We start from the raw sequence: 12,543 nt of genomic DNA on the forward strand, positions 1-12,543 counted from the left end.
GCCGCGGGGTCCGAGCGGCTGGAGCCGCCGCAGTGTTTGGTGACTGTTCTGCCACGGTTATTTTTAGCTGGTGACGCCTGGGGTATTTCGCTTCAGGACGTCCGGTCTGAGCCTCTTTCTGGGAATCCCACGTTCTCTAATTGTAAACAGCCCCATTCAGTCGCTCCCGAGCGCGAGAGGCCCCGGCTTGTGTCAGGTGTGAGTCAAACAGGAAACTGCTGCTGCTGCTGCTGAGCAGGAGAGAGGGCTTCAACACCAAAAAGTGCCCAGGATGAGCTGGCAGCACCCGGCCCCACAGCCCTGCCCGAGGCATTGACCCTGCTGGGGTGCTCAGGATGCTGCCCAGGGGATGCTGCCCACGCCAGGGTTTGGCCCTGCAGCTCCCTCCTCCTCCTCCTCCTTGGAGAAGGCTTTCCATGAAGTTTAAATCTTTTTTTCTTGGAACTCTGAAAAATACTTAAAATGATGAGATAACGTTAGGTTAAATGATAAAGTTAGTGTAGGGACTAGCTAGAGGGCTGGCTTGGTTTAAGAGATGTTTTAGCAGTTAGAGAATAAAAAAATAAAAAACCCCACAGGGCCCAGCAGTGCTTGTGCCACCCCCCTCTGAAAAACAAGATTTGGCTCATTCTGATTCTGATTTGGCTGATTCAGGCCCCAGCTGCTGCTTTTGAACGTGCTGACACTGTGGGAAAAGGGCTCCGGGGCATCAGAAAGCTCCAGCCCAGGTTGGACAGGGCTTGGAGCAACCTGAGATGGTGGAAGGGAAGATCCAAGACCTGGAGTGGTCCCTGCCCATGGCAGGAGGTGGGGCAGGATGAACTTTAAGGTCCCTTCCAACCCAAACCTTTCCATGGTTCTGTGGCTGGGACAGGATTAACAGCAGAGAGCAACATTTCCAAAATTTCCAAAAAGGGGCTGAGGGTTGGATGCTGCAGAGCATCCAAGTCTGGTAGGAACATGAGTGCTCCCCATGTGGAGCATCCTCAGGGCCTGGGACATCCAGGACACCCCAGCACATGGCAAAAGCTCCTGGGAGGGAGCAGCAACCCTGGCACCAGCGCAGGGGGAAGGTGCACGTTGTGCCCATCTCTTATCTGACTCATTTCACTGTCTCAGGGGAAACCCTGGCACTGATAAACAGCTCCTGCTCCCTGCCTCCGCCTTTACCAACCGAAATCTGGAGTCTATTTTTAACCCCAAAACACCCACTGCAAGGGTGGGGGGAGGCTGCAGCGGGGTGAGGGTCGGTTGGCACCGCGGGGACGGGAGGGAGGCGCTGCCAGCCCCGCTCTGGAGCCCAAGCTGGCTTCTGGTGCCACTCAATGGTGATCCAGCTGTGGCACTGCCAAATTTTCAGCCAAAGCGAGACCAGAACAAGCCCTGCAGGCACTTGCCATGCCCAGCACCCTCCGTGCCCCACACAGGGTGTGCAAAACCAAAGGGCTCCAAATTCTCATTTGCCAGCACAGGCCCCAAACCTGAGCCTGGCCAAACAAAGGCTGCCTGGAACAGCAGCGTCCCATCCCTGCCACGGGACCACACCTGAGGTTTCCTTCCCAAAGCCCCCACACCAAAGGTCTGCGAGGCCTTTGTTTCCATCAGTTCTGGGACAGCTTTAGGAAAAATCTCTGTGGCCAGGACTCCCAAATATTTTTGGATTCTCCCTGCACGTCACGGTCCCTCCAAAGGCTGTGTGAGCCCCAGCTCAGGTGTGAGCAGGGTTTGATTCTCCCACTGCTCCAGTGTGAGCCCCTCGGGACCTTTCCTCCCATTTTCTGCCTCTTCTCTGCTCCTCACACAGATTCTCTGCCTCTCCCCCAAATGCACAAAGTCACAGCATGGGTTGGGTTGGAAGGGACCTTAAAGCTCACATTCCACCCTTCCCTCACATTCCATGTTCCACTATCCCAGGTTGCTCCAAACCCCATCCAACCTGGCCTTGGACACTTCCAGGGATCCAGGGGCACCCACAGCTTCTCTGGGCACCCTGCCCACCCTCCCAGGGAGGAATTCAAAGGAGGAGGTTGCCTCTCCTTGGGGTGTTCCAGCCCACAGAAGCAAGCTCAGAGACCAGAAATAACTCGGGAGACACAAAGCAGCCTCGTAACCCCACGGAGCAGGTCCCGAGTCCCCAGCAGGGAGTCCCAGGCCAGCAGCCATGGCCAGGGGGGTTCTGCCAGTGCCGGGGCTGCGGTTCCTGCTCCGGCTGTTTCTGCTCCGCTGCAGAGATGTGCTATAAAACCTTCATTTCCTGACACACATGGGATGAGGCCAAGGGGTCGTGTTTTGGACAACCTGGCTTTTCCATGGCAACCGGCGGTGATGTCACCGACGTGCAATGATCCGGAGGGGCCTTGGGAATGGAGAGCTCTCCAGGAATGGGGCAGGAGAGGGGGCTGAGGTGATGGGGGACACGCTTGCACAGGGCTGGGGCTGCATGAGAGCAGCCCAAGCAAAGTTTTCCTTGGATGGCTCCGAGCACAAATCGTGGCCCAACTGCTGCGGGGCTGGAGCAGCTGCAGCCGGGAGCGTCCTGCCCTCTCCCTCCTCCTGCAGCTCCCAGCCCTCCCTCTGTGCATCCCCAGCCCTTTCATCCTCCTGCAGCCAAAAGGCTCCAGCCAGCTGCTCTTGCACAACTCTGGCTAAACCCTCTGGCCATCTCCTCTGCTGACTGTCCCCTCTGCTGACCGTCTCCTCTGCTGACCATCCCCTCTCCGTGTGGGTCATTTGCAGGATTTGGGGGCTGTGAGCATCTCTGCTCCCCCTTCCCCAGCCTTTCCCCTCCCTGCTTTGTTCCTGCAGCCGCTGCTTCTTCCCCTTACAAACCCCCTCCCCGCAGGGGAGCCCCTTTACAACAGCCAGTTGATAATTAAAACCTCGGGCAGAGAAGTTCTTTTCTGCTCGTGGTCACATCTGCTGCCCTGGGGCTCCCACGGCTCTCGTGCTGCAGTGTCTGTCTGTCTGTCCAGGCTTCCTGTGGCTGCAGCCATATGATACTGCAGCACTTCACCTCTGGGCAGGGTGCTGAGTGAGTGAGAGCCTGTCTGGGTTTGCTGCTGGAGGATAAACACACTGAGTAACAACATCCCCGTGTGCTGGGAGCTGCCAAGGAGCCGCGGCTCCGCCTCCTTGGGATTCCTGAGGATTCCCTTGGGAAAACCTGTGTCTCTTTTGCACCCCAGAAACACCTACACAGGTGTGGGACCTCAGCTTGAACCCCATCCCTGACTCCTCTCTGAGAGTCTGTGGGACTGACCCGGGCCTGTGGGTGGTAGGGACCTTAAAAAGAATCCCCTTCCACCCCTTGCCATGAGCAGGGACACCTCCCTTCATCCCAGGTTGCTCCAAGCCCTGTCCAGCCTGGCTTTGAACACTCCCAGGCATGGGGCAGCCACGTCCTGTGCCAGGGCAACCTGTGCCAGGGCCTTACCAGCCCTCACAGGGAGAATTCCTTCTCAAAATCCCCTCTAACCCTGCCCTCTGGCAGTTTAAAGCCATTCTCCCCTGTCCTGGCACTCCAGGTCTCTCTCCATCGTTCCTGCAGCTCCTTCAGGGACTGGAAAGCCACAGCCAGGTCACCCCAAATCGTCTCTTCTTCAGGATGAACAACCCAATTGTGCCTAAAGGTCCTCCAGCACAGCAAGGACATGAGCAGGTAAAGCTGGCAGGGGTGGTTTAACTCCTTGTCCTGCCCTGAGTCTCCATGTGACGTCAGTCAAGTGGTTTGAATGACCTGGGACAGACACACCTTCCTGGGCAGTGCTCCCCTCAAAAAACACAACAGAAAAAAGGTTCACTTCAAGGTGAACCAACCAACTTCTCAACAGAACCAAAAGATCTGAGGCTAAATGGACCCATTTTCACCAAACAGCATCCCCAGCCTGCCGAGTGCTGACTCCAGTCTCTCCACGCGTCCTTCCCACAGGGACCCAACACCACCAGCGCCGCTCACAGGGGAAGATGGGGGGAAAAAATGAAAGAAAAAAGAGAAAAAAACCAAAACAACACCACGTAAAACCTTCCAAAAATGCTGCACGAAAAGTGGCCACTCAGCAGAGCGAGGTTTCCTGCGCAGTGAGAGTTGGCCGGGGACAGAACAGGAAATCACTGCTTCCTGCCTGCAGAGGAAGCGCCTATCTCATGCCCGTGATCAAAAACAAACAGCACTTCAATTAAACAAACAAAGGACCGAAAACTTCAACAGCTCCAGCCTGGGTCGGCTCCAGCCGCAGGGAAACGCGTCCAAAAATAAGAGGTTTGTAACCTTGAGAAGAGGGTTTGTAACCTTCATCCCCTTCCCCTCGCCGCGCGCGGGCAGCAGGAGGCACCCGGCACCTCCAGGCTGGGATGCCACTCCAGGGATGTGGAAGGGGTCCCACTCTTGGGTTTGGGGAAGGAGCATGTCCATCTGTCCATCTGTCTATCCATAGAGTCATCCCCATGTCTATCCACCCATCCATCCATGGATCCATCCCCGTGTCCATTCATCCCCGTGTCCATCCATCCATCCCTCCCTCTGTCCATCCATCCCTGTGTCCATCCATGGATTCATCCCCATGTCCATCCGCCCATCCCCATGTCCATCCATCCATGAATCCGTCCATCCATCCCTGTGTCCATCCCTGTGTCCATCCATGGAACCATCCATCCATCCCTGTGTCCATCCATGGATCCATCCCCATGTCCATCCATCCATGGATTTGTCCATCCATCCCTGTGTCCATCCATGGAACCATCCATTCATCCCTGTGTCCATCCATGGATCCATCCCCATGTCCATCCATCCATGGATTTGTCCATCCATCCCTGTGTCCATCCATCCATGGATTTGTCCATCCATCCCTGTGTCCATCCATCCATCCCTGTGTCCATCCATCCATCCATCCATCCCTGGGTCCCCCAGGCCGAGCCCCAAAGCCCCAGCACTGCTCATTCCCCATGTGTTCAGTGCTCTGGGCTTTTCCAAATCTGGTTTGGCTGCAAAAACTGCCCTCCCAGCATGGAAGTAAGCACAGAAAGAAAGACATGGAAAAGCCAAGGTTGTCCTGTGACTGTGTTTGCATCTCTCCATCCCCCAAGCAGCACCTGGTGACCCCCGAGGCTCCATCTCCTCCTGCTCCCCCCTCAATTCAGGGGTGCAAGGGCAGCCCCTCAAATCCCACCTGGCTCTGCTGCAGGTTTGTACTAGGATGGGTTTTACAGGCACGAGAAATTATTCTCCTGTGAGATTTGCATTTAAAAGATGCCAAAACAACAGCAAAGCAGATCCAGCTCCAGACTGAGGGAATAACTATTCCAGAGTCACCCACAGCCCCGCGATGTCTTGGACAGCCAATTCCAAGGATGGGGGAATGCGTGTGGCCACAAGGGTCTTTCTTGTGTGGCCATCACACAAAACCTCATTATTTAGAGGTTTGCTGGTGATCTGAGAACCATCAGGTGCAGCCACCACTAAAGGCTGAGCTCAGACATGATTCTTGCTGCCTCACCCGCCTGGTTTGTTCGGGCAATAAATAACCTTACCTGTTTCCTGGCTCTACGGCTGCTCGCTGGTTTTATTTGCTTTGAAAGTAAACTTCCTGATGAATTAGCCAAGCCTAATTAATATTTATTTAAAGTGCATCGTCTTGATGATGCAAACACAAAGCGTGGCTGTGTCTGTCCCGAAGAGAGAGACCGAGGGGCAGAAGGAAATAAGGTCATGGAATTATTTAGGTTGGAAAAGGCCCCTAAGACCATCGAGTCCAGCTGTTGATGTCACAGCTGGGCAGCTGTTGCCTCCTATCCCTGTGCACCATGAGGGTGGTCAGACACCTCCTATCACCTCAACCCCAATTCCAGGTGGCCATTTCCAAGCGTTTTATCCCCTTTTTCCACCCACACGTGACAACCCCAAGCTCAGCTTCACCATGGGAATGTGGCCAAAAAGCCAGGACAACAAATGACAAAAGCCGTGTAGTCCTTCAAGATGCCGAGAAGCTGCCCCAGGTGGGACCCCGAGTTCCCAGGGATGGGGAGCCCGGCAGGGTCAGCACCCAAAATCCAAGCACCAGGACAGGGTTTGAACCCAGAGCTGCTGTGCCTCTGTGGGTGTTTGCCCTCTGAACACTCATCTGAGGCTTCCCAAACCGTGCCTGGTCTTTCTTCTGCAGCACCTCAGCCCTGGCCTGGCGGATCGAAGCGTGGCTGATGCTGTTCCACCCCTCGCTGGAAAATCCATGCAACATCCCTGGAAAGTTGATTGCTAATATGGAAATGCTGGCCCATTTCCTCATTGTGCAAGAGCCAGGAGCATGGATGGGCTCCCGGAGGCTGCCAGGAGGGGAGCAGGACACAGAGGTGGGGGGACTTTCAGTGGTGGTGAAGTTCTCGTTGCCTCCCGAAAAGCGAGGGAACAGAATCCTGCCTCTGAAAAGCTCTGTTAAATCTGAAGGTTTCATCTACATTTATGTTAACATGAGTCAGCTCCTGCTGGAGAAATGCCCATCCCAGCAGGAGCACAATGGTTTTGGAGGGTTCCTCCAGCCATGAACCTGAGCTCTGTTCAGTGAAAAACCTGGACATGCTCATTTTACCCACCTCATTCTGCTATTTTAAAGCCCAATTTCATCCATGTCCTTCAGCTTAGTCCATGGGATTTAAGGTCAACCTGTCAACGCTCACCTTAAATCCCACAACACCTTGTCCATTGTCAGAGAAACCAGAGAACTGCCCAAAATTGCTGGATTTAGCAGAGATCAAGAACAAGTGATACAAACAAACACAGCTGCACTGGGACAGGAGGAACTGGTCCCAGTTAGACCAGAAATGGGATTTTATGGAGGGAAAAAACTCAAAGCTCTATCAAACCTACTCTGAACTGCCCCACGATGGACTGCACAGGCTCTCTAATGACTTTGCACTAACCATGAGCTCTGCAGGTCCCTTGAAGCACTTCCAGTCATGTTTTGAGCACTTTTGTGCTGCAGAACACAGGAGAATTTTTACATTTGCACTACAAGAACATGCTGTGCTCCAGCAGCTACCTGAACCGACACAGAGCCCCAGACGGTCTTAGTGAAGCCCTAACGAGCAATAAAAATGTTCTTTTATGCCTTGTTTGATCATTCCCTGTTTACGAGGCCCAGGATCCTGTGAATCACGTTTTATCCCAGCCAACAGACACTGGAGACATACGGGATGAAGAGGAGAAACTCGAAGGCGGGGGGGGGGGGGGGGGCACCAGATAACAACATCTGGGCTGAGTTTGGCTGCACGAAATTCCCTCTTCAGCGCGGGGCTCATCCCACTCGGGCTGTGTGATCCACCAGCACACCACAAGCCCCCCATGAGAACCAGTTACAGTTTCCTGGGAGGGTAAAGGGTGGGATCCCGTCCTGCGAGATGCACATCCAGCAGCAGCTTCATCACTTGTCCCGAATCCCCTTCATTAACACGCGCCACGCTCCTGCCGAGCTTTTTGTGCATGAGACCACGTAGATCCCCGGGGCAAAGCCAGACCCCACGGTACACGCTGCGCCCCCCGCCCCGTTCTGCACCCCCAGAACCCACACGAAGCCGCCCGAGGTGTCTCTCCCTCAGCGCCTTCCCAAATTCCACTCCAGCATCCCCCGGAGTGCGCAGCCCCGAAGGCGCGGGGAAGATCTTCCTCCCGCAGCCCAGCTCAGTCACGCCTGATTGCATCATGTTTGTTTTTCTTTCCCTTTGAGGTCAGGATTCCTCCCACCTTGCCCAGAGCCAGGATTTGCCCGGTCTCACACGGCGGGGAGCCTGTGGTGACCCAAATCCAGGGACACGGCTGGGTGGCAAAGCCTTCTCCAGCACGAGTTTGCTGGGAACAGCATCCACGGGGAACGGCGGCCGTGGGGACAGCGCCAGCACTTCCCCGGGCCGTGGTGGCTGGGTTTGGAGGGATTTTACACTCGCAGCATCTCCTCCTGCGCTACCTGATCCCTCCGGAGCCGGGGACAGCGAGAGGAGCCGGCGCTGGGGGACGGACACCGGGAACGGCCGCGCCGCAGATGCGGGGAGCGGCAGAGCCACCAGCAGGCTACTCACCCTGGCTTTGTCCTTGCATCCAGAGGAATTAAAGCCCTTGGAGAGGAGGTCTCATTGTTCAAGCTGTGCTTAAGGGAGGCAGCTGCTTTCTTTATATCTCAAGATTCACTAAAGTTCAGGAAGAGAGAGAGAGAGAGAGAAAGAGAGGGGACGGCAAAGGGGAGGGACTGAGCGCAGGGCCCAGAGGCCGTATAGAATGACAATGGAAGGAAATGCTTTATCAAACCTAGAAAGCCAACCCTGCCCTGGGAACACAGAGGGAGAAAAAAAAAAAAGAAAAAAAAAAGAAAAAAAAAAAAAAGAAAGAAAAAAAAAACTTGCAGAAGAAAAGCGAGTTCAGCTGCCCCGGGTCCCTCCCTTGGCAGCAGAGCCCTCCCCCACCAGCCCCTCACTCCCAAACACAATGAGAGCGCCGGTGGAAATCGTCAGGCTCAAACACTTTTTTTTTTTTTCCTTCATTAAACAGAGAGAAGTTTCAGTTCTTAAAAAAAATCCGAGAACCAAACCCTGCCCGGGAATGGGAATGTGACGCTCTTCCCCCTCCCCCGGCCGCAGCCGTCCAAGTTTCTATGAGTCAAACGTTTGCAATGTGTTACCGAAATGTTACCAAGCTGGAATGCAGCATCCAGAGGGTTCAGCTCATAAAACTTTTGTTTGTTGGCTGGGAGAAAGTGTCACCGGCACAGAATTCGCTTCTTCCTCTTCTTCCTTTTGTTTTTCCCATCCCGGAGAGGGTTAAGTGGTTGTGCAGCGCTGACACCCGATGACGGCGGCATTAATCCAGCGCTCCCGGTCCCAGTGGGAAGGGAAATTGTGTTGTTTGGTGAGAAACGAAGGGAAACGAGGCAGTCTGAGGGAGCAGGTGGGAAATGAGAGAAATAAAACCATACAGACACAAAATCCCAGAATGGTTCGGGTTGGAAGGGGCCTTAAAGCTCAGTTTGTTCCACCCCTGCCATGGGCAGGGAAAACTTCCATTAAACCAGGTTGCTCCAAGCCCCATCCCAGGGCACAGCCAGGGACAGACCTCAGCTCCTGAAGCACAACTTCCCAACGAGCTTTGGGATTTTGGGGTCAGAAAAGTGCTGTTTCCTCATCTGACAGTCCTGAGGGTCGGCTCAAGATGGGAACTTCCACCCAAGACACCAACATCTCGGCCCAACTTCTTCCAGCAGCATCTGCTGGATCTGAAATGCTGAGGGACAGGGACACAGCATCATCTGCTGGATCTGAAAAGCTGAGGGACAGGGACACAGCATCATCTGCTGGATCTGACGGGAGTTGGGGCCACAGCTCCGAGCTTTCCTCTCATGGTGGGAGCACAACCGGGAAGAGCTCATGAGGATGATGAGTGCAAGAAGGAAAGCAGGAGAGAAGAGAGGAAACCAAGGGACTGTCCTGCAGTGCTTGCAAGCCTGAGTTTTTCCAGGAGGTGGCTCTGATCACCTGGAATTCCCACCCCAAAAGGGTGTAACCTTCACCTTGCTGAAGGACCTTCAGGGTTCAGCTCCAGGAGGAGATGGTGATGTTCTTCCTGTCCCACCCAGCCCTGTCCAACAGCAGCAGCTGGCCTCATGTGGGGCTGGCTGCAGGTTTTGCCTCTGTCCGAGGGAAGGAAAATCTCCAGCAGCCAGGAGGATCCTCCCAGGAGCCTTCCAGAGGGATGGACTCCACCTCATCCGCTGAGGCTGCCCTGCTTTGTGCAGAGAGCACAGAAACTCTCCCGGGAGAGGAGCTGGGCTCCCTGCCCCGCTCCTGGGTTGGAGAATCACAGTCAACCTGTCCTGGCCAATTTCCAGCCCAAGCACTAATTATCCTTTCATGCCAATGGGAACAATGGCAGTGGAAAAGGAGGACCGTGGTCATCCTTCTCCAAACTCCAAAAGCCAAGTGATGCCAGCACTGCAGGAGTCCCACGGGTGAAAAAAATTGTGGCATTTTTATGACACTGTTCTCAGATAAAAGAACCTGGTATTCTGAAGCAGGAGGAAAAAAAAAAAAAAAAAAAAAAAAAAAAAGATCCCAGGGAAAGACTTGAGAGGAAAGGCAATGGCCGTGGGCAAGATGTGCTGAGGAGGGAGTTTGGCCACCAGCCACACAGGACTGAGTGCCTAGGCCAGGGTCACTCCTCTCCAGGGCTGAGCCAGCTCCTATAACGAGCTAGAAACTTTTGCCTAGTTGGACCTTTGCATCATTTGCATGTTAGGTGTAAGGAGAGGCAGGAACTGCCAAAAGCGGAGCTGCTCAAAGGCCAGGAGGAGATAAGAGACACTGCCCTGCTTAACAAAGAGACATTTCCAGACCTGAGGAAGTGAACCAATCCTGGCTAATTAAGATGACAGACCAAAGTCTCCCAGGAGGAAGAAAGAGAGTGAAAGATGAAAATCTTTGTGTTTCAAAGGTGAAGAGACCAGGAAAGCTCACCTGGGAAGGTGGGAGGTGTCCCTGCCTGTGGCAGGGGGTGGGACTGGATGGACCTTCAGGTCCCTTCCAATCCAAACTGTTCTGTGATGAGCAGGTGGAAAATCCTGGCTGCTATTTCTGTCACCAACCAGGCCACAGCAGGTCCCAGGTGGTGTTTAGGAGCATAAAGGGGCAGAAGGATTTTGGAAAACCTTTGGGTAACACTTTGAGCTTTGCTGAAAACCCTGGTGCCCGTATCTCCTTCAGGACCTCCTCCCTCCCAGTCCAGGCACAAGGACCAAGCTGTGCTGCTGGGTCCCAGGGTCCCGAGCCCAGTCAGACCCACCCCATGTGCTGGCAAGAGCCCAGTCCTGGCTCCTAGCAGCCACAATCCTCCTCCCACATCCCCTGAGATCCCCTCCCTGCCTGGGAGCCCGGGGAGAAGGGAGCTGCCAGCAGTGCCCTCAGACACAAAGCAGAGCTGGAGAGGCTGGAGGAGCAGCAGCGTGGGCAGCAGATGCCCGAGGCAGGGAAGGAGAGCTGCCTGCAGCCACATCTCTCCATAGAAGGCAGGGAAGGAGCAGCTTTGTTTCTGCCGGAGGAGAAGAGTTATGGCTGCGAGAAACGGCAGCTAAAAATACCCCGAGGACCCGGGAGGTCACCTGGGAGAGACCCAGACCCTTGGCATGTCTGGGGCAAAGGTGGCAGTGCCACACGTGTGGCACTGTGGCCTCCTGCCAGCCACCGCGGGGGAGGATGGTCAGTGCACCCAAGGGGGAGAACTGGGGGGGCCCAGACCCACGAACAGAGCCCTGCCCTGTGCCCCTGTTTTAGGGCCTGAAGGCAGCAGCCTGGCCCAGCCTCTTTGTTGGGAATTAGGGCACAATTTAAGCTCTGTAGGTGCTGCACACCAATATTAGGATTGTGCAGGGACTGGAGATATCGACCCCCAGGGGACTCAGGGTGCCCCTGAGCTCAGCAAAGGGCTCAGCTGTCCCCAGTCTCTGTCCATGTGACAAACACCAGGAAGGTTTTGGATATGAGATGTCCGTGTCCCTCACACCTCTGACCCCAGAGACCTTCCCAGTGGGATGCACTCACTCACTGGGAGGAACCCTAGCACGTTTTCCTGGTGGGATTCTCCCACTGGCAGCTGTTCAGCCACCAGGAGCCCCAGAGGGGAGCAGAGCCAGGTTAAACTCACCTGTTCTTGCAGCTCTGAGCTTCTCAGGATGGAGGAGGCATCACCAGCATCCAGTCCAGCACCACCCTGGAGACCTCACCCACCAGCAAATCTGCTTGAACCATTTCCCATCTCAAGTTTCAGCTGGAGAGAAGGCATTTCAAAATAATTTCTCCTCTTTTGAAGGGGCTGGTCCCTGTGGACGACTCAGCAGCGAAGGCGTGAGGAGGATCTTGCCTGGCCTGGGTCCCAGTAAATCACAGTTCAGAGACAGCTGAACTCCATTTTATGATTATTAACCCCAGCCCTACTCATTTGTTTGGCCTGTCTGAGGCTATATTTAGTGATGGGTGCAGGCATGGCCAGGGGAGAATTGTGTGCAGCTGTTAAACGCAGCCCCCCACCTTCCTAAAAAAAAAAAGATTTAATAAATAAATAAATAAATAAAAAGCTAACAAAACAGGAAGACTATGCTTGGAAAATGAGAAGCAGCTGTGAAGAGGAGGGATGAGGTGTCATACAGGGAGGACTGACTTCAAACCTTGCAGGAAATGTATGAGAAATTTCCCGGCTGCTTTTGTAATCCATCATCCCCCCGCAACCCCGTGTCCCGTGGTGGCTCTTGGCTCCTGTCACAGCCTGTGTGTGCCAGGGCCAGGAGCATCTCAGGCTGGACTCAGCAGGAACAGCCACAGAAGTGGTTGTTTGCTCTTGCATTGCCATCAACAATGTCCTGCTGTGCCTTTGTGACAGTCCCAAATCACCACAGATGGATTAAATGTCACCAAAAGGCAGGTGCTGAACCAAGGGAGCTCCAGGGCTGGTTCTGGGAATTTCAACAAGGGAAAGCTTTGAGCAGGGGTGGTGAAACACTCTGTGCATTCTCATGTGCTCAT

At 54.4% G+C, this 12,543-nt stretch overlaps 2 protein-coding genes and 1 long non-coding RNA gene across 3 annotated transcripts in view; 2 read left to right on the forward strand and 1 right to left on the reverse strand.

Annotated features, from left to right (window-relative positions):
• HDAC7 (histone deacetylase 7) overlaps positions 1-8,380 on the reverse strand; it is a 68,297-nt gene extending 59,917 nt beyond the window's left edge. The window contains exon 1 of the mRNA XM_068212714.1: positions 8,062-8,380. Coding sequence (XP_068068815.1) covers positions 8,062-8,080 — 19 coding nt within the window. The 5' untranslated portion in view covers positions 8,081-8,380. The remainder of the gene's footprint in view (positions 1-8,061) is intronic.
• The window catches only part of PDE1B (phosphodiesterase 1B), a 214,943-nt gene that overhangs the window by 175,308 nt on the left and 27,092 nt on the right, over positions 1-12,543 (forward strand). The gene's annotated exons all lie outside the window — the stretch shown is intronic.
• Positions 3,685-5,531, forward strand: LOC137486728 (uncharacterized). The gene is made up of 2 exons (XR_011005787.1): positions 3,685-4,258; positions 5,181-5,531. It is a non-coding gene; the product is annotated as an uncharacterized lncRNA (long non-coding RNA).

Source organism: Anomalospiza imberbis, chromosome 22 (genome assembly GCF_031753505.1).
Source record: "Anomalospiza imberbis isolate Cuckoo-Finch-1a 21T00152 chromosome 22, ASM3175350v1, whole genome shotgun sequence".
Taxonomy (NCBI): domain Eukaryota; kingdom Metazoa; phylum Chordata; class Aves; order Passeriformes; family Viduidae; genus Anomalospiza; species Anomalospiza imberbis.